The sequence below is a fragment of the Xyrauchen texanus genome, chromosome 22 (genome assembly GCF_025860055.1).
Source record: "Xyrauchen texanus isolate HMW12.3.18 chromosome 22, RBS_HiC_50CHRs, whole genome shotgun sequence".
NCBI classification, from domain to species: domain Eukaryota; kingdom Metazoa; phylum Chordata; class Actinopteri; order Cypriniformes; family Catostomidae; genus Xyrauchen; species Xyrauchen texanus.
The window spans coordinates 14,396,120-14,417,319 of NC_068297.1; the positions used below are offsets into that span (position 1 = coordinate 14,396,120).

Sequence of the window (21,200 nt, forward strand, 5' to 3'; positions counted from 1 at the left end):
CTATCAGATCAGTTGCATAAAATCAAGCATACAATCAATCGCCTTAGACAAACATTTTCAGTAGACAAAAGCGGACTTGATTTTCATTGTGACACTGTCATTGATTGCCACAAATAAAATTGTTTACTGTCCTGCACAAAGCCCAGACATAAACCCAAACCTCTATACACATTATTTAAATAATAATGTGTAGCCTATTAATAAAAACATGCATTGGGGTGAGATAATGATGACAGAATTTACTTTATTTTTTATTTTTTGGTTAATTAACCCTTTAAACTGTTATCTGTCACCTACTGACAGAATACAAATGTTTTACTACAGGACTTATAAGAGTGACATTAGTGACAATAGCCCAGTGCTGCAGTTCACCTACCCTTTTGAAACAAACAGTTTGACAGTGTAAAACAAACAGTGTTGGCTGAGCAGGAAATGTGCTCATTGTTTGTGTTTAGCTGGTTCTTTTTTTTTTACTTAAGGAGACGAAACAAGATGGTTTGCATCCCTTTTAATAGAACAGGAAAGAGGACAGAAAAACAGCTGCTAGTGTCTCACACACACAATGCACAAACACACACAAATTCACAGAGAGAGAGAGCGGGTTAAGGGTCCTTCAGAGGAGCCATGTCCTACTTTGTCAAGTTTCATGTATTCATGGTACTGTCCATGTAATACCACATTAAATATTTATTGAAGCATAACTAATGAAACAGTACATAGAAAGTACCATCTACAATCATGGTGATTTGGACAGGGCACCAAGGTAATACTATGTTTTTGGACATGACCCATGGTAGTACCATAGTTAATAGTTGAAATACCTTGGATTACAAAGAAAATATAGCTTGTCACAGGCAGCTAAATTATGTTGTTATAGCGTTGCTGTGCATTGTGTCTGCAACCCCTTTAGGCATGACCATTCACATTATAGCATGGTGTTTCATTCCCAATTGCTGTCAAAATGCTTACTAATGTATATATTGAGGGCACAAAGTTTCTTTGAAACATAATATGATAAGAAAATGCATTAAATGGCACTCCATCCTTCTGCTAGAAGATATAGTGCCTGACATATAAAAAATTACAGAACTTATTACAGAATGGGTGCTGTGCATTGATATAGACAGTAGCACACTGATGTTTCATGTCATAGCTGTTACTGTTGAAAATTGAACTATTCTTACACCAAGCGTTGTTGATGTTTTTTTCAACTAAAATTCAATTTTCAAAGACCTAAGGCCACATCCACAGGTTTTTGGTTGAAAACGATGTTTTCCATTTCCTGACTTAATTTTTTTCTTTAGTGTGCAGTGAGCAGTGTTTTCGAAATGTGACTTTTCTCCTGAAACTTGAGTTAAATTCAGTTGTTGCATGTTGAGCATTACCAAGCTATTACTTGTGCAAATCTCTTCCGTTCTGAAACCTGTCTTCACCTCTGTACTCTTGCGAACAGAAACCACAGACAGATCGAAGAGCTCTGCCTCACTCAGATATACTAAAACAGGCCTCGAAAAAAGCCACGAGATGGGAAAATGCTAGCATTCATGGGGGGAAATTGATGCAAAGGGGACTGAAGTGGGTGATTTATAAACTGTGAGTAATTCCTGCCCGTAAATATCGGGAATTGGATGACAGCCTGCTGGGTGGCAAGTTCTATTGTCTCAGTATAAATTCTCCTCTCCATGGAAACCAGAGGGGCTCATCCTCTCTAAGAATGGAAGCTTGGTCCTGGAAAAAAGGATCTGAATTTTTGCATGGTCTGTGGTCATTAAGTATGTCTGCCACTTGTGTGAGTAACTGGCAATGAAACAAAAGAGAGTTGAAAATTGGGGTTGCCCATTGTTTGAACATGGACTTAACATCCTTCGCTTTTGTTCAGCCGGTGAGTTTGATGTATTTGCAATTGTTTTGTAAGTCTCATTTGAGATCAGATCAAGGTCAGGCTGTTTATTGAAGGCATAGTTACTTGGGGTTGATTATTTTGGGGAAGGTGGAAACCACATAGTACAGATCCACTGTGTGTTGATGAAATCCTGTTCAAAAGTCACTGACTGGAAAAAACAACAACCTGCCTTTTATTTTAACTCGCAGTGGCAATGACAGTGTGCGAGAAAGAAATCAAGATTGTAATTTCCTTGTCCACTTTATGAACGTGACCGGTGTTGGGTGTAATCTGATTACAAAGTAATTAATTAATGTAATCAAATTGCTTTTTTTACAAAACTTTTTTTTATAAAAAGTACTGTAGCGCATTACATTATGCATAAGATTACAGTTACTTTCTTTCAATCAAGCTATCTATTAAATACTAAGTCTATTACTTAGGTTGCACATTTTTCTAAAATAATAATTTATGAATTTATTTAGAATTAAATTGCATTTCTGTGAAAGAGTCACTCACGAGTCATTGCAAGGGAGAAACATGAAGTGCCTGTTGAGTGTGACAATGAAAAAGAAGGTAATATAAACTTTATTTTAAATTCTTTGATCAGAAAAACAGAATTAAGTTTTAGAAAGTAACTTAATAGTAATGATGAATTTTTTGATTAAATAGTCAGTAAAGTAATTTGATTTCATTTTTAGAAAATGAATTAGTCATTTATATTGGATTAGTTGTTTTGTTGTTTTTCCAGAAATCAGTTGCGTTTTGAGGCTTGCTAATGCTTAACTCCTTTTGCAAAATAAAGTGTAACCAACCACTAATTGCAGCTGTGAAATCTTTCCTCATCCTGCTCAAACCCCGCGCTCTGCATAACGTCATTATTAAATAGTTTGCTTCTCCTCTCTTTCCCAAAATCTCACATTAGGCAGACTCTTAGAGAATAATAGCATCACCATTCACTTTTCTTTTTTTTTTTTTTTTTTGCATTGAAAACATAGCATTGTCAAAATTATTTAAAAATGTTCCTTGTGTTACATTTTTGGGAGAACTATTCATTCAACCTATGCGTTATGCAAGTTTATGCAACAGTTAATCAAAGAAATTATATTCAGTCTCCATAATCCATAAATATCCCCCTACCCCCCACAAGAAGGAAAACAGGCCCCTTTCTTAGGATATCTTCAGTAAGTCAAGTCGATTATTTTGGGCTTGTTTTGCCAGACAAGATTGGTTGTTTTTCCTTGCGGAATCTGGCAACACTGGACAGTAATGATACAAAGATAACACTTATGACTATTGTCTCTCTCTCATGATCTTTTTCTTTCTCTCACACCCCCCTTCACACACACAAAAGGACCCCACACACACAGTGTATTGTGACGTGATTCCTGTGTGTTGCGCTTCAGTTTACTGTGTGTTTGGAAGTATTTTTAGCCTGGCACAGGGACGCCTGCTCCATAGACAGGAAAAGGCCAGAATTGAAGGAAGTCCACTCGCCATTTAGACAAACAATCCCGTCATCTGCATCAGTGAACAGTGGGAGAGAGAACAAGAACAAGAATGAATATTTCTCACATTCGCTAGTGCCACATGGTGTTCTCATGTCCTCTCACAGAATTTCACATTGTAGAGTGAGAGAGCAGCCAAAGCTTGATACATCTCTGAATTTCTACGATACTCTCTCTCTCATTAATACACTAACCATTCTGTTCCCTTCTCTCTCTCTCTCTCTCTCTCTCTCACTGCATAAATCATGGTTTGGTTGTAAACAGTTTTTGATTATGTTGCATAGTTTTAAAGGAATAGTTCACCAAAAAATGAACATTTTTTCATCATTTATTCACCCTTCTGTCATTCCAAAAGTGCTTGCTTCCTTGGAACACAAAAAGAGATATGAACTCTTAATGAAAGCACCATAAAACAACCATAACAGTTGTCCATACACAACCTATGTACTATATTTCAAGCCTTCTGAAGACACATTATTGCTTTTTGTGAGGAAAAGACCAAACGTTTTGTTAGATATTAGATACTTAGTTAGATACTTTGTTAGTTAGATATTTAATAAAATGTTTGCTCTCCGGCATAAGTCTCAAATCTCATTCGTACTTCTGCATATTCAAACTTGGCTTGTTGTTATGGCTTATGAGACATGCTAGAACCAATGGTGTTCGATTTCAATGACGTCAAACTTAGTGTGACGCTTTTTCAAGTTCTAAATTTGAATTTGAGAGATTCTGCAAAGGACAATATTTTCATTGAGTAATTGCTGACAGATTTTCATTTTGGGGTGAACTGTTCCTTTAAATGACATTTCAAATTCTGTGTTTAAAAACTGCTTCCCATCTGTCACATCTTGCAACAGCCAAATGCCATAAAATCAGTAACAAATCCCTCCTATTTATTCATATTTGGGGCAGATTTCTAGTCGTGAGGGAAAGCAATTGCTTTCAAACTAAATGCATTCCAGCCTTAAGACCATGTCGTAATTTGAGCATTTTTCAAATGTGTCATGATTTGCTGATCTTTTCCAGTTCTTCAATGGGTCAAATCACTCTAGTTATCTTTGTCTCAGGTCTTAAATAAATGACCAAATGACAAAAAAAAAAAAAAAAAGCCCACTTATGTTGCAGTAACTTTTAAGTAGGTTAGCATCAACATGGCTTGTTAAAAATACATGCAGTTGGGGAAGGTCAGGGAAGTTTCAGCTCAGTGTGAGGAACAAGTGACAGCCTCTGCTTTATGAATTATACACATCTTTTTGTTCCTCTGGATAGTTATTTTGGTTAAACTTTTTCTACTTAGCCAATTCACACAGGCTCTTGTTCCTGTTTGGTCCCATTGGAGTGTGCAGCAAAATGTTAGCAGTAGTCCATAAAGTTTTCCAGAGCATTTTCTACTCTTCCCACAGACTTTTTGAACCCTTTATATCAAAATGTATCACCTGCAACCTAGCAAGTTGTGAATCATAGTTCATGGAAAGTATTAAATCAATGATGTGACTTCTAATGCCCTTCAATATGTCCTGCCAGAGCTTCCTTTTTCAAATATGTCAACACAGTAAAGAAAACTGCTCTCATCAAGTGATTTAATGGGTTCTTTAATCTACTAACTGAATGATGTTTCATGTTTGGCTGTATGATATAAATCTCAAAGGTGCACAAGCAAACCACCAGACTCTCAGGTTGAGACCCACTGATTTGATTTGGAACCGCTGGTGGTGTTGTGTTTTGGGTTTGCTAGACTCATCTATGGTAAATCAGGCTTTACAGAATGACTGCCAGAGGTAATCGGCTGTTGTCTCTTCGGGCTGAAGCTTTAGATGACGGTCTGATAATGAGGTAGCAGAGAAGTAACTCAGTTACTGATTGCAGGTCTCTGGCTTTGTGTGAATGGTTAATTTGACCAAGATGTGTGCGTGTGTGCATTGATGCTTGTATGTATTGTCTTGTCTAGCAATGGGGACTACTGACCTAAAGAAAATAGGCCACGGCCTCATAACGCCCTGCAACTGCTGTGACTTGTGGTGGAGCTCTGTTTTGGTCCATTGCTTTTCTTGTGGACTGAGGAGAAGTATTCAATATTTGTGACCTCTATATCTGGGATTTTACCCACAATCAAAGGGCATGAAATTTTAACAGAATTGAGATCACATATACCTGCAGAGAGATGAAATTGTCTGCATTACAGCATTCTGTGACCTCTGAGGGTCAGTGTAGGTCTGAACAGCTGCAGACCAGTTCACTGAGATCCCAATGACATTATCTCTCAGACATACACACACAGATGTAGAGGGCAGATGTTTGTCTTTTGCTGCCAGAGACAGATACATCTGCTGCATCTGTTCTTTACTGAGGCAGTCTGTCCTCCTTTTTCTCTTGTCTCCCTTAACATCAGATTATTACTTTTTCTTGCTCAAAGTTCTTTTGTTTGTATTGCATAGTCATAGTGCTCTGTAGCATTTTGTTTTTCTCATTCTGATATATTCCATGTCTACATTACAACATAGTGTCCCATTATCTTTTTTTAAGCATTAGCGGCACGGAAAACCTGGACCTTAAGATTCATGAAAATGTAATTGATCAATATACGTTTTTCTAGTTTTCCTCTACCCTTAAAATATCTCATTGCCTAGATATTTATCTTGTATAGTCAAACTTGCTTGCAAGCCAAAGGGATGTCTGATGTGTGAGCAAATTGTTCTCGAGTCAATTATTAGGTCAAAATAGTTCACAATGATTAAATGAATGATTCATTAGTGAATTGATTGTCTGATCAAAACTGTAAATAAATAATAAAAAAAAAGCTGTTCTTGTAAAGGCATGGAATTTAAAAGGACATCAAATTAACCTAGCATGAAAAGTAGCTAGCTAGTATTAAACATAATTAGACATGTCCCAATTACAGGGTTGCAAAAATTGCAACCTTCATAGATAATGAATAGAAAATAAAACAGAAAAAAATTACAAATTAAAACAAAAAATGTGTTGTAGAACATATGGATACCAGTTTGTGAAACTGCAACATAATTTCTTATAATAACTAATTTCTTATAGAGATATAAACTCACAATTACGACTTTATTTCTCACAATTGTGACTATTAATGTGGGAAATCAAGTCACAAAAGTCAATTAAATATAGTAAATAAATGCAGTATTTGGCTTCCATAGTTCTGTGACGAAGCAGGCGGAGAATGGGGATCTATATGCAGCAGTTTATTCAAAAAACATAAAGGAAAACTCAGAAGAAAGCAAAACAAGGGAGACCTGGCACAGAGCATCCAAAACATGCAAGAACTAACAAGGGAAACAAGGAAACTAAAGGGCTTAAATACACAAATGGAACAGACAATGGAATAAGGAACACCTGGGGAAACAATCAGGGAAAGAGAACTAATCAGGGGAAAACCAATCATAAAATGAAACTACAAAGGACTACAAAAACCAAACAGGAAACAGGAACTAACCAAACTTCAACACAAAAGCACAAAAACAAAAGACAACAGTGAACATGACAAGTTCACTGACCCTGTGTTTAAAAAGATATAAATACTTAATTTTTTTTTTTAAAGTTTCAGGCCCTATTTTTTTACCCAGTTCATGGAAAGTACTACCACTCTTTTTCACTTCTTTCATTTTATATGTCAGTTTGTGTCTCCCAGCTTAATGCTCGGTCCTATACACAGCACGCACATGTCGACAGAAAGTGTGAAATAATCTCATCCTCACTCTCTCTGTCTCTCATTAACTCTTTCTCATTCTTCTCTGCCATCAGTATTTGTCTCACTCTGTCCCCCGTTCATGTTCTGAGCCCTTCTGTCACTCTGATTGGCTGTGATATTCTGTCATATGGCTGTCTGATGTGCGTTGGTGTTTACAAACAGGTGTGGAGGACAGTGATATGTGTCAGTCAGCTGATCACAGTCTGTGCTCCTACACAGAAGAATTCTCCATTCCTCATAAACCACTGCAACTGGGGAGTTATTCTTCAGAATTACACCACTGCCTCTTTCTGATCTGAATGTGAAGAATATATGGTAAGTGAATAAGGGAAATACTGTACATGTCTTAGGTTCATTTTGGCTCATTGATTTTTATGAGACAAATGGAAGCATCTTCAGTCCGAGATCTCCCTGTATGCTGTTGAGATCACCATACTCATCACATTCAAGTTCTGAGTCCTCGCTTTTTCTCAATGAGTAATCCTCTCGCTCTATCTTTTGCTATGGGCTTTTTCAGCTTAGTGGGCTTCATGAAAATATGAAGTGGCAATTTGGAGGTGAACTTTGTTTATAGACATCTGTTTATTGTATTATATTTTGCACTATTAAAAAAACCTAGCTGTTGTGACCACAACACAGACAGACCTGAAAAAAACTAAATTTGTTACTAGAATAATTTAGCAGTTCCCTGTAATAACCACAAACCTAAAGAGGTCAAAGTCTATATAAGGGCATTACGTAGAAATGTCACAAAGAACTCAGAAGGGAAGAAGTCTAATCATTAAAAATAGTGACTCTGTTTATGTTTGGCAGTGTGATGTCTTGAGCTGTCATGTGCATCCATTAAAATGAACTGAAATTTAGGAGATGAAACTAAATCCAACGGTGTGTATGTTTAATTAAAGAATATGACACATGAAAGCCCTGTTGATGTAATATGAAACCCACTTGTCCAATCAAATTAGAGTACTGGAACTAACGGTTTTATAATAGTAAATATTGAATTGACCATATTAGCTTATTAGTAGAATGTTTGCTTTGTAGATAATTCTCTTTTTCACTGAGAACAATTTTATCAGTTTTTTTATAAACTGTGATAAATATCTCATACTTTGGCTTCATTTGATGGTTGTGTAACTGCTGTATCTGTTCTGTTCGTGCCGGTGCGGATGAGGTGAATAGTATTGTCCTTTTGCAAGGAAATTTGTCTTGGACTCTAAAGCCGCAATGATACACAACAAATACCAACACAATATTAAACAATGACAATTAATACAATCATAAAATTAAAAGTAAGAAAAAAAAAGGTAGCTCAGAGAGTATTGACACAGACAACAACCCCAGGAGTCACAAAATTTAATCCAGGGTGTGCTAAGTGACTCCTTAGCAGCCAAATTGGCCCAGATGCTAGGGAGGGCAGAGTCACATGGGGTAACCTCCTTGTGGTCACAATTAGTGGTTCTCGCTCTCAATGGGGTGCATGGTACGTGGAGGGTAGCATGAGCCTCCACATGCTGTGAGTCTCCACGGTGTCATGCACACGAGCCATGTGATAAAATGTGCGGATTGACAGTCTCAGAAGCGGAGGCAACTCCATCACCCGATTTGAAGTGAGTAACAGTGCCACCACAAGGACCTAATAAGTAGTGGGAATTGGGCATTCCAAATTGGGGAGCAAAAAAATAAAATAAATAGTAAGAAAAAAAACTGGCACTCCAATCTCTATAATTTACTGTTTAGAATATTAATATACAAAAAAAATTTGTAACGTACAAAAGATTTTTTGTAACGGTTACAGCCGTCTGCACTCAAACACACAGATGAGGATGGTGAAAATTCAACAGAAATATGTATAACCACAGAACTGGTAAATTCATGTCTCCAGTCAGGAGGCTCCTGTCAGTGCAAGTGTATTTTAATATAATTTTTATGTGGATATGTTGAAACACCTTTTCATTACATAACATTTACATTTATATTTATTCATTTGGCAGACGCTTTTATCCAAAGTGACTTACAAAAGAGGAAAACATAAATTAATCATCTTAAGGAGACAGTGGTACGAAAAAGTTTCATACTACAAAGTTTCACTAGCATCAGAATAGTATACAAAACAGATTAAATTGCAAATATGTATATATTTCTATTTTTTTAGTGACTGGTAAAGTGCTCATGGAAAAGATGTGTTTTAAGTAATTTTTTGAAGATGGAGAGTGAGTCAGCTTCACGGATTGAGTTGGGAAGGTCATTCCACCAACGTGGTATGATGAAACTGAAATTCCAGGAAAATGTTTTGGTGCCTCTTTGTGATGGTACGACAAGGCGACGTTCCTTAGCCGACCACAGGCTTCTGGTGGGCGTGTAGTTCTGCAGAAATGATTTTAGGTATGCTGGAGCAGACCCAGTGACTGTTTTGTATGCCAGCATCAGGGCCTTGAATTTAGTATGTGCATCAACCGGCAGCCAGTGGAGAGAGACAAAGAGTGGTGTAACATGTGCTCTCTTTGGTTCATTAAAGACCAGACATGCTGCTGCATTCTGGATCATTTGCAGAGGTCTAATAGCACATGCAGGAAGGCCTGCAATGAGAGCGTTACAGTAGTCCAGTTTAGTTATGACAAGTGACTGAACGAGCAGTTGTGTGGCATGTACAGAGAGGAAGGGTCTTATCTTCCTGATATTTTAAAGTGTAAATCTAGATGATCTTGCAGTCTTTGAGATGTGGTCTGTGAAATTTATCGTGTTGTTGGTGGTTACCCTAGATTTCTGACCGTTTTGGAAGGTGATATTGTATTTGTACCCAGCTACACTTTTCATCATTATAGCATATTGGCCAATGCAAACCCCATATCAGTAACCCACTTATCAAGATTGCTCATGTAAATTCCATTATATGAATTCAGATGCTTTTCCTTTTCATCCCCTCAGTTTCAGGTGTCATTTTCACGTGTGACACAGGGTCTGTTTAATATTGAAGATCAGAATCCAGGCCGGACGCCCCATAAGAATAATCTGACCCTGTCACCAGCAGCTTGTTAACCTCTGTGAAAAACAAACATAACTGCACAGGCATGTCTCTGGTGTTATGGCTTGTGTTGATGTCCAATGTTTGAATTTTGAAGGTTAAAGGAATAGTTCACCCCAAAATTTTAATTCTCTCATCATTTTTTCACCCTCATGCCATCCCAGATATGCATGACTTTCTTTCATCTGCTGAAAATAAGTGAAGATTTTTAGAAGAATTTCTCAGCTCTTTTTGTGAATGGGTGCCAAAATTTTGAAGATCTAAAATCCACATAAGGGCAATCTAAAATAAATTTAGACGACTCTGGTAGTTTAATCCATATCTTCAGAAGTGTTATAGGTGTGGGTGAGATACAGATCAATATTTATGCCCTTTTTTTTTACTATAAATTCTCCTCAGAGGGTTTCTTGCTCTCGACAAATGGCAGTCAATAATTCACTACATCACTTGGGGATATCAATCATTATTACATGTATATGATTAGTTACATTTGATCATTTTCATTAAGCTCACTTCTTCATTTCTTCACTACACTGTTCTACAGTGGAACAAATAAATAAACCTTAATCTAAAATTAATCTGTTAGCTATTTGTGAGCAGGAACTTACCCTGCCCACTTTGACTTCTTTGATAAAAAAAACATACAGGGAAAAAAACACATATCATCTGGCAAAGTGATGTACACAGCATAACATCACAACAAGACAAAAATACAACAAAGCAGCAACTAAAACTAGGGGGTTTTACAGGCGGTCATGAAGGCTAGTTATCTATTAAATGTGCATACACACCCTTCATAACTGTTGATGAGTTATGTAAGCTTCAGTCAGGTAGTGCATGTCCAGCTCAGTGGGCCAGAATGATGTCATGCCATCTGCATGGAATCTTGATCTGCGATGTGGCATCAAGCAAAGTGAGCTCTGGTGAGAGAGATGAAATATTGATAGCTGCCATAGGGAATACTGAGAAAAATCAAACAGCCCAACAATTCATCCTACACAAAGGCCTGTGTGCTGCAGTCATTTAGAGAGTGCGATGAGGGATGGAAGGTGATAGATTCAAAGATGAAGATCAGTTTAATCACACCATTCAATAAGATGCAAGCTCGAAAGTATGAGTTTGTTCATTATAAAACCTCAGATCCTTGACGTAAGCATTTGAATGGCTTTTAACATTATGTTTGTTTGAATTTGTTTTTCATTCAATGTACCGAGGATTATTAGGCACTTAATCTTAAGTATACGACTTAAGTTATTACCACTAGATTCCATCTATTCTATTTATTCTGCCCATTACAATTGCACTCTTCACCTATCACACTATTACAAATGTACACAATTACTTGTACACTAAGTGTAACTTACTCGGCCAATAAATATGAATCATGATTCGTTTGTGTGTGTGTGTGTTTGTTTATTAGTGCAGTGAGAAACAGAGTCAGCCATTCTCGTGCTGAGGACATTGAGCACGTTTAAAGGTGAGAAGAGGTGGAAGACAGACGAAGAGAGGGTGGTCTGCCTGATGGCAGAGAACTGGATGTCCCAGTGAGGTCAGGTGGGACGGGAGGTTATGGGGTCATTTACGCTGGGGAAAGCTGCTTCCCTGGAGCAACTGCTGGACGTCTGCATTCATGCATTTGGTGAGTGACCAGGAAAGGGGTGTAATGATACTGTGCATCAACATAATATTACTGTTGTATATGATAAAACAATGATTGCTGAGCAAGAAACCAAATATTTAATTATTTATAATTCTCATTCATTGCAATTGACTACTTTCTATTAAAGGTAAAGTTTGACAACCCTATTTGACGGTATTTCCACTTCCGTGGACCACAAAAGGAGATGTTAGGCAGACTGTTAGCCTTAGTCACTATTCACTTTCATTGCTTCTTTTTCCACACAATGAAAGTGAATGGTGACTGAGCATGTCAGTTCTTACAATTCTGCAACTCAACAGAAGACAGTCATACTGCTGTTGATCCCTTTATGGATCCTCATTGGTGATCATTAATATCATTAATCACAGTTGTACCAAGGTATCAACCAGACTAACTTATGACTGATTTTGATCTTTGTCATTTATTAGGCAAGGCAAGTTTATTTATATAGCACTTTTCTTACACAATGGCAATTCAAAGTGCTTTACATATACATTTTAAAGAAAATACAAGATACATAAAAAAAAAGGTTATATAAAAATAAAATAAAAATAATAAAATAGCATTAAAATCAGGAGAACAGGTATTAAGAGCATAACTTCAGCAAATTGAAAAAGCAGAGAACATGACATGTATTTATAACTGACCTCATCATTTACTCACCCTCATGCCATGTGTATGCCATGTGTATGACTTTCTTCTGCAGAACACAAACGAAGATTTTTTGAAGAATATTTCAGCTCTGTAGGCCCTTACAATGCAAGTGAATTATGATTAAACCTTTGTATCTCCAAAAATCATATAATGGCAGTATAAAAGTAATCCATATGACTCCAGTGTTCAAATCCATATCTTCAGATGTGAAAGTGAAATTAAACATGCACCATATGTGCCTTTCGGATGTAAAAGTGAAAGTGGAGATTTAGAGTAATTCAGTTTTCAGATAGAAAATTTTGATCTGTTCCTCACCCACACATATTATATCAAAGATTTAACCACTTGAGTTGTATGGATTACTTTTATGTTTCCATTATGTAATTTTTGGAGCTACAAAAGTCTGATCACCATTCACTTGCATTATGTGGACCAACAGTGTTGAGATATTCTTCTAAAAATCTTTGTTTGCGTTCTGTAGAAGAAAGAAAGTCATACATCTGGGATAGCATGAGGGTGAGTAAATGATGAGAGAATTTTCATTTTTGGGTGAATTATCCCTTTAACTGCCAACACTGATCATGCTCATATGATTAATTGCAGCCCTTATTAAGCAATACAAATATTAATATATTATATTATTGTTATTAGATAGATAGATAGATAGATAGATAGATAGATAGATAGATAGATAGATAGATAGATAGATAGATAGATAGATAGATATACAATCAATAATATGGATCAATTATAATATGGATCTTCTCTTTCTTTTTCCTTTCTTTTAATGTCATTCTTTCTGTCATTCTGTCTCTCTGTCTGTCTGTAGATGATGAAGGAGAGCTGCATGAAAATCAGCTTCCTCGAACCCTTCTGCTGATGCACCGCTGGTATGTGTCGTCCACCGAGCTCGCTGAGAAACTTCTGATTATATATCCTGTGTCAGCTCAGTATGAGTGTGTATGTTTGTTTTGCCTGTGTGTGTGGGTGAGTGGGCATGTGTGTGATGTCTCAGTTGATATCTCTGAACAGATTCAGACCAGAGCCACTGTACTGGCTGTATATACAGTACATATGTGTATATACGTCTATACTCTAGCAAGTTTTACGCTTCTTGACTCTCAATCACGTATCGTGACTGTCAAGGAGATGACTGCCAGCAGACACGACTGAGGATCTGTTATTTAATGAGGTAAATAAAAACAGCTTCCATTTGATGAGATAAACAACCCATTTATTCCCTAAGAGTTTCCTCCTCTGAATGAATTAAGGTTTTTATTTAGCATTGCTAGGCAACAACCAGTGGCAGAACATGTCGTGAGGAGGCTATTATTTGGCATTTCTTTTTTTGTTTCTCCTTCTGTTCTTCCTCTTTTTCTTTGGGGGCTGCGTGACTGTCACCTGCACTCAGAGTGAGGAGAGATGATGTTACAAGGACAGACATCGTATCTTCTGATGGATGCTTGTCCACAGTGGACATTTTGTATCTGAGCGGATGGGCAAAGAATGATTCACTTTTTCTTCCATCCTTTATTCAGAGTACCGCTCCTTAGGCCACATTTCCCTTTTTTCTATTAATTTCTATTGAATCATTCTATGTGGGCCAGTTTTTATATTTATCACTATACCAAAACCAATTTTTCTTCCAAATCAGGATATGTTTCTGAACATAAATTAGCACATACACATTAGCTCTGTTTCAAAACTTAGTGCATAGGCAGCTGCCTTTTAAGTAAGCATCCAAATCATCATAGAACCTCATAAATGATTGATTTAGAATGCTCTACTTAGAAAGCAACTCAGAAACGCACAAATTGTGCTCTGCACATGAGCCTTGACTCACAACTGATTCCAATGGAATTTGATCTATAACTAAATTTATACCTACAGTATACCTACATTTACTGCTGCAATACATTAAAGGAGCCACGTTATATAATTTTGCCACTACTGTCATGTAATTTTCAGGCTCAATTTGAAATGAGTGTTTTACTAACTAAAAGTGCTATGCTCTTATAAACTTTAATTACACAAATATTGTGTAAAAAATAAATATATATATAAATATATGTTTTATTTGTATCAATACTTTTCGGTATTGAAAGTAATCTTAGTTTTATATCAACATATCTCTTGCCTTGTCCACCATCTTGGATTTATTTTGGCTTTATATATGTGTAAAATATACTTTGTTTCGGATCACTCCAGGTCCGCCACGTTGCCTTTTAAAATATACTCTTTTGACCGCGAGCGTATACTTCACCCAAAATAGCTATAGGATAGTTCACCCAAAAATGAATCTTCTTTCATCATTTACTCACTCTTATGCCTTCCAAGATGTTTATGACTTTCTGTCTTCTGAAAAGCACAAATTAAGATTTTTAAAATAATATTTCTGCTCTTTTGGTCCTCACAATGCAAGTGAATGGTGACCAGAACTTCAAAAGCCACAAAAGGCAGTATAAAAGTAATCCATAAGACTTCAGTGGTTAAATCCATCTCTTCTGAAGTGACTGGTGTGGGCGAGAAACAGATCAATATTTAAGTCCTTATTTAAATATAAATCTATATTTTCACTTCCCCATTCTGGTTGGGGCTGGTCAAAGGTTGAGATTGATAGTAAAAAAGGTCTTACTGTAAATCTTGATCTGTTTCTCACCCCTATCATATTGCTTCAGAAGATATGTATTTAACAACTGGAGTCAAATGGATTATGTTTATGCCTCCTTCATGTCATTTATTTACCTTCTGAGTTCTGGTCACCATTCACTTGCATTGTATGGACCAACAGAGCTGAGATATTCTTCTAAAAAACTCCATTTGTGTTTTGCTGAAGAAAGAAAGGAGGGCATGAAAGTGTGTAAATGCTGAGAGAATTTTAATTTCTGGGTGGACTATCTTAAGTTACCTACTTCTTTGAACAGTCTTTGCTATAGAAAGTGTGCCTATGATGCCTTAAAGTATTGCCTCTGTAGGCAGTTCACTAAGTTTTGGAAAAGAGCCATTTTCAGATGAAATTATCAGTGCAAATTTTGAGATGCTGTTTCAAAATCATATGCCTGGTGACCTCTTGACCCCTACTCTCATTGGTCTCATGCATATGCATGGGTACACACATGCAAACACCCATGGGTTATTACCTCCTGATTGCATGATGTCACTCTGACTCATGCTTGGAACACATTCTGGTTGATGTTTGTGTCCCTAAAAAAGGAAAAACACGAAAAAGAATGTGTTTTTGTGTCTCAGTGCCCTGAGTGAGGCCGGCAGTCAAAAACATCTACATAATTAATGATAGAAAGACAAACAGCATGCATCTGACATAAATATGCCTCATTTGTTCCTTTCTCCGGGGACTTTGTGAGAGTCACCGAAACAAAACAAAAAACATCACAAAATGAAGGAGGTCAGTGTTTGAAGACCTGCATCCTGTTGAAGGGTGCTGGGGGAGGAAGTAACCTTGCTTGATTTCAAAACGTAACCTTGATGTTTACTTGATATATCCAGTCAGGCTGGAGTTGTTGTTTTTCAGAGGGTCCAGATGAAATCAACTAAAAAAAACTGAGCTGAAGATGACAGGACTTAGAGTTTATAGAATTTGTACAAATGATTCTAGGAGCTGAGCATTCACACTGGACAAATGAACAAGTTCGATAGAAATACACTTAAAGTACCACGTTATTATAATGATTTTTTAGATATGTTTCATCATAACACCAACATTTTTCGACATGCACCATTATTTATTCTTTAAAGTATCATGGAGAACCATACAAAAACGATGGTAAATTATACAAATATGGTAATTATTTATTAATAAGTGATTAATCTAATCCCCATCTTTTTCCATTAATGTACCATTGTGCAGTACTTTTTTGTAAATGTAGATAAGCACAAACAAACAAAACAAATGTTTGTATAGTTGTGATCTGTATCCATGTTTTCCGTTTGTGGTCTAGACCAACTGTGCTTCAAGGTCACAGTTCTTCACAAGTAAATAAGGATTGATAAGGTGTTTGCAAATGTTCTCACGACTGCAGATTCAATATGTTACTTGTCTCTATGCAGCATTAAAAAATCAAAGCACAAGCAATCTGCACTTACTACAGTTTCATGTTATTTTGTTAAAATCTAAATACATGTTTGAAATTACATCAAAATCAATTCTAGAAAATTTCTCTGAAAAAGAGGGAAGGGTTCGGTGTAAATATGTATTCGGCCACAAGTTCATGACAGTTGTTAAACCTTTATTAATCTGTGTGTGTGAATAGGTACTGGATTGTTAAATTCCCTGCAGAGTTTGATCTGGATCTGGGCTTAATCCGTCTTACAGAAGAATTCAGAGAAGCAGCCGCTCAGCTTGGCGGCGACGAGCACATTAAACTACTTGATATTTCTACGATGTAAGTGTCATAACAACACACAAATACACAGCTTAGCATGTCTGTGTATCTGCTCACGGCATGTCGATCACTGTCTGTGTCATTACTATTGACCTATTTGACTTTAATCATGAGTAACATTTTGATTGAGATGAAAATGCGTTGATATTCAGATATGCCCTTTCATGTAATTATAACTTGGTGCTAATGAGCGTGTGATCTAATCACTTACTGAGATTGTGTGGAAATGATTGCATAAAGCATTAGGCACCTGTTGTCACTAATTAATACTGAAAAGCACTTTAAATTTCACACATTGTAATTCATGAGATTATCTCATGATTAGCATGTGCTTGTTATGTGAATATAGCAGGTGTCCTAACAAATTAAGGTAATGACCCTAAATAAAATTTGTATTTGTAGGCCACACTGTGACTATCTGCAAGCAAAAGCTAAGGCTTCTCAGACAGTTTTATTGTTTTATATATATATACGTAAACATATCAAGAATCCGTTCGAAATACAGTGCAGTAGGGGTCTGGGTATCTCAGCAAGTAAAGAGGCTGACTACAACACCTAGATTTCGTGATCCAGGGCGTGCTGAGTGACTCCAGCCAGGTCTCCTAAGCAACCAAATTGGCCCGGTTGCTAGGGTGGGTAGAGTCACATTGGGTTGTCCTCCTTGTGGTCGCTATAATGTGGTTCTCGCTCTCAGTGGGGCGCGTGGTGAGTTGTGCGTAGATGCCTTGGAGAATAGCGTGAAGCCTCCACGCGCGTTAGGTCTCTGCGGTAACAAGCTCAACAAGCCAAGTGATAAAATGCGTGGACTGACGTCTCAGATGCGGAGGCAAATGAGATTCGTCCTTCGCCACCCGGATTGTCACTACACCACCATGAGGACTTAGAGAGCATTGTGAATTGGGCATTCCGAATTGGAGAGAAAAGGGGAAAAATAAATGCAATGCAATATTCAGAGAATAGAATAGAATAATACTTAAATTAATTTATCTTTACTTGGTAAAGGACATTATAGATGTTCCTGTAACTCAACTGGCAGAGCATGGGGCTTGCAACAGATGTGGATTCAAGTATGGTGACAAAAATATACCTTGAATGCACTTTAAGTTGTTTTTGATAAAAGCATTTGCCAAATGCTTTTGTAAAATGAATTTATTAAAGGCATTCTAGGAAAAAAATTGTAAAAACAATTTGACAGTGATTCACCACACGTTTGTCTCCACAGTCCTTCGTATGACTGGATGCGTAAACTGACTCAGCGAAAGAAACAGGTAAAGAAGGGGAAAGCGTCGCTGCTGTTTGATCATCTGGAACCAATTGAACTGGCTGAACATCTCACCTTTTTAGAGTACAAGTCCATCAGGAGGATATCGGTTAGTGTGGACTATGGAAATGGAAAAACAGAGTGTTGCTTTCACCTGAGAAGGCCAGCAGCTGTAGAGAGCTTACGTCAATGAAGATAGTGTGTGTGTGTGTGTGTGTGTGTGTATGTGTGTGTTTGAGATAAAGATAGAATGAAAGAGCGTGCACGTGAGAGCACACTTTAGTTCTCTCATCAGCTATGCTGTTTTTTTTCTTCCATTGCCCTACTTTGATATTCTTTGAAGCTAACACACTGTCAAGAGCTAACACATGTTTTTTTTATTTAAAAATTATCCTTCCTTTATCTGTCCCTCCCCCTGTTAAAGACACCATAAAACAAATATGTGTGGCTTTTAGTCCGTCTATTAGCTCTAAAGCCGTCTACAATGTATTTTAGTGTATTCTTAAATGCTGATTAAATTTAAAGGAGTACTTACAATGGTGACCAAAACTTTGAAGCTTCAAAAAGAACATAAAGGCAGCATTAAAGTAATCCATACGATTCCACTGGTTTAATCCATGTCTTCTGAAGCAATCAATGTGTTTTTTGGTGAGAACAGACCAAAGTGTAACTCCTTTGTCACTGTACTGTACATCTTGCCATTGCAATCTCTAGATAGGACCATGATTTCAAGCTCATGATCGTCAAGGAGACTGCTGATGTCAAGATTTATAGTGAAAAATTTGTTATATTTTGGTCTGTTCTAACCCAAAACTGATTGGATCACTTCAGAAGACATGGATTAAACCACTGGCGCCATGTGAATTACCTTTATGCTGCCTTTTGTGCTTTTTGGAGCTTCTTGGTTTTGGTCACCATTCACTTGCATTGTATGCACCTACTGTTCTGAGGTGTACTTCTAAAAAAAATTGTTTGTGTTCTTCAAAAAAAAAGAAAGTCATAAACATCTGGGATGGCATTAGAGCAAGTAAATGATGAGGGAATTTTCATATTTGAGTGAACTATTCCTTTAAATTTTAACATTTTAAAGTCTTTCTCTTCCAGGAAAAAAGGCCAAAATGGTTGATTAATCATTAAAGCACTTAATCATTTAATGCTATCTAGAAATAGAATATCCATCTCCTAATACCACATTCAACTGCCTAGAATCTAGCAAATTATGGTTTGTGGCTGCGATGTAACTACAGCCTGAGTTCTGCAATTTGCCCCTCCCAAACATCCTGTATTAACTCATGTTTACACAGCAAAGATATTCATCAAGTGATTTCATGTGATCTTAAAGGTAAAAAAATAATAATGTGGTAATAAGAGGCTCTGGAAAATTGTGGCTTTTATAGTTCTCAGCAAATTAATATATGAAATGTAGTTTGTTTTTCATGTTTCTGACAGTCTTGCATCAACTGTATTCTTAGCACCAACAACAGGAACTTCAATTAAAACCCTTTGATGGTTAAAATGGTGTGTGTGTACTCAGTTCACAGATTATCAGAGTTATGTGATTCATGGCTGTCTGGTGGATAATCCCACATTAGAGCGCTCCATAGCCCTGTTTAACGGGATCTCTCAGTGGGTTCAGCTGATGGTGCTCAGTAAACTCACCCCTCAGCACAGAGCAGAGGTCATCAACAAATATATCCATGTTGCTCAGGTAGGCACACACTCATGACTGTATTTTTGCTTCTTGTTGAGACACAATTCTTGAAAAAATTTTGAACTTAATTTAATTACATGCAGTCAGTTCAAATTTGTAAATAGAATTTCACTCAATCCACAACATTAAAAAAAGTGTTGGCCAGAACCGGCTGTTTATATCTTGGCATGAATACAAATCATGAATAAATGTTTTAATATTTACTATGTACTGTGATACTTGCACTGGTGTTGTAGTGTTTGTTGCCGCATTGAGCAAGTGTTCTTAAAGTGCATCTGTTTATATGTAGTTGTTTAGTGTTTTCGCTTGTTCGGTTTAAAGTTTTGTTTAAATTGATTTGCTAGTTGCAAGATTACTTTTTCTCTTTCTGTGATCATGTGCCCACAGCTTGCCATTCGATCAATTTCAAATTATTGGCAAAAAGGAGATGATAAAAGCTTAATTGTCTAAACCTAATTTAAATGATAGATTTATTGTAATATAGGAGATATGACTAAATTAATTTAAGTTTGTACAACAAGACTAGATCAGATTGGTCAAGCCAATGTTGCTACTGTATGTCGGGCTGCTCAAACAGAGCAAAGTTGAAAGTGTGCAGAGCCACAGTATTTACACTTTTCAGGGACATCAACCTACAAATATCTTACAAACAGTTGTCTCTGCACATTAAGTTGGGATTGGAGAAAATATTTAATATTGAAAATATTAAGATTCACTGTATAAGTGGCCTGGGTATCTCAGCGAGTACTGATGCTAACTACCACCCCTGGAGTCGGAAGTTAGAATCCAGGGTGTTCTGAGTGACTCCAGTCAGGTCTCCTAAGCAACCAAATTGGCCCGGTTGCTAGGGAGGGTAGAGTCACGTGGGGTAACCTCCTCATGGGCGCGATTAGTGGTTCTCGCTCTCAATGGGATGCGTGGTAAGTTGTGCGTGGATAGCGGAGAATAGCATGAGCCTCCACATGCTGTGAGTCTCTGCGGTGTCATGCACAGTGGGCCACTTAATAAAATGAGTGGATTGACTCAGAAGCGGAGGCAACTGACACTTGTGCTCCACCACCCAGAATGAGGTAAGTAACCACGCCACCACGAGGACCTACTAAGTAGTGGGAATTGGGCATGCCATATTGGTGAGAAAAGGCTATAAAAAAATAAAAAGATTCACTGTAAAAGATTATAATATTTCCAAACCATTCATATGCTTACATAGTACAAGGATAAGAAAGAAAGAAAACGTTGAAGTAAAACAAAGTACAGGAGCCAAGGTGATGAAACCACCTGTTTTTTTAATAACAAGTTATTTAAATAATTAAATAACTTGTTATGAAAGGTAAAGCATGCTAAAAGGCCAGCATACTAAAAAAAATATGTTCAAAGTGCA

General features: G+C 37.0%; 1 protein-coding gene across 1 annotated transcript in view; it reads left to right on the forward strand.

The window, feature by feature from the left end:
* rasgrp3 (RAS guanyl releasing protein 3 (calcium and DAG-regulated)) overlaps positions 1-21,200 on the forward strand; it is a 40,654-nt gene that overhangs the window by 5,966 nt on the left and 13,488 nt on the right. Inside the window, exons 2-7 of the mRNA XM_052153870.1 lie at positions 11,551-11,769; positions 13,274-13,376; positions 13,574-13,636; positions 16,716-16,847; positions 18,070-18,217; positions 19,643-19,816. Coding sequence (XP_052009830.1) covers positions 11,700-11,769; positions 13,274-13,376; positions 13,574-13,636; positions 16,716-16,847; positions 18,070-18,217; positions 19,643-19,816 — 690 coding nt within the window. The 5' untranslated portion in view covers positions 11,551-11,699. The remainder of the gene's footprint in view (positions 1-11,550; positions 11,770-13,273; positions 13,377-13,573; positions 13,637-16,715; positions 16,848-18,069; positions 18,218-19,642; positions 19,817-21,200) is intronic.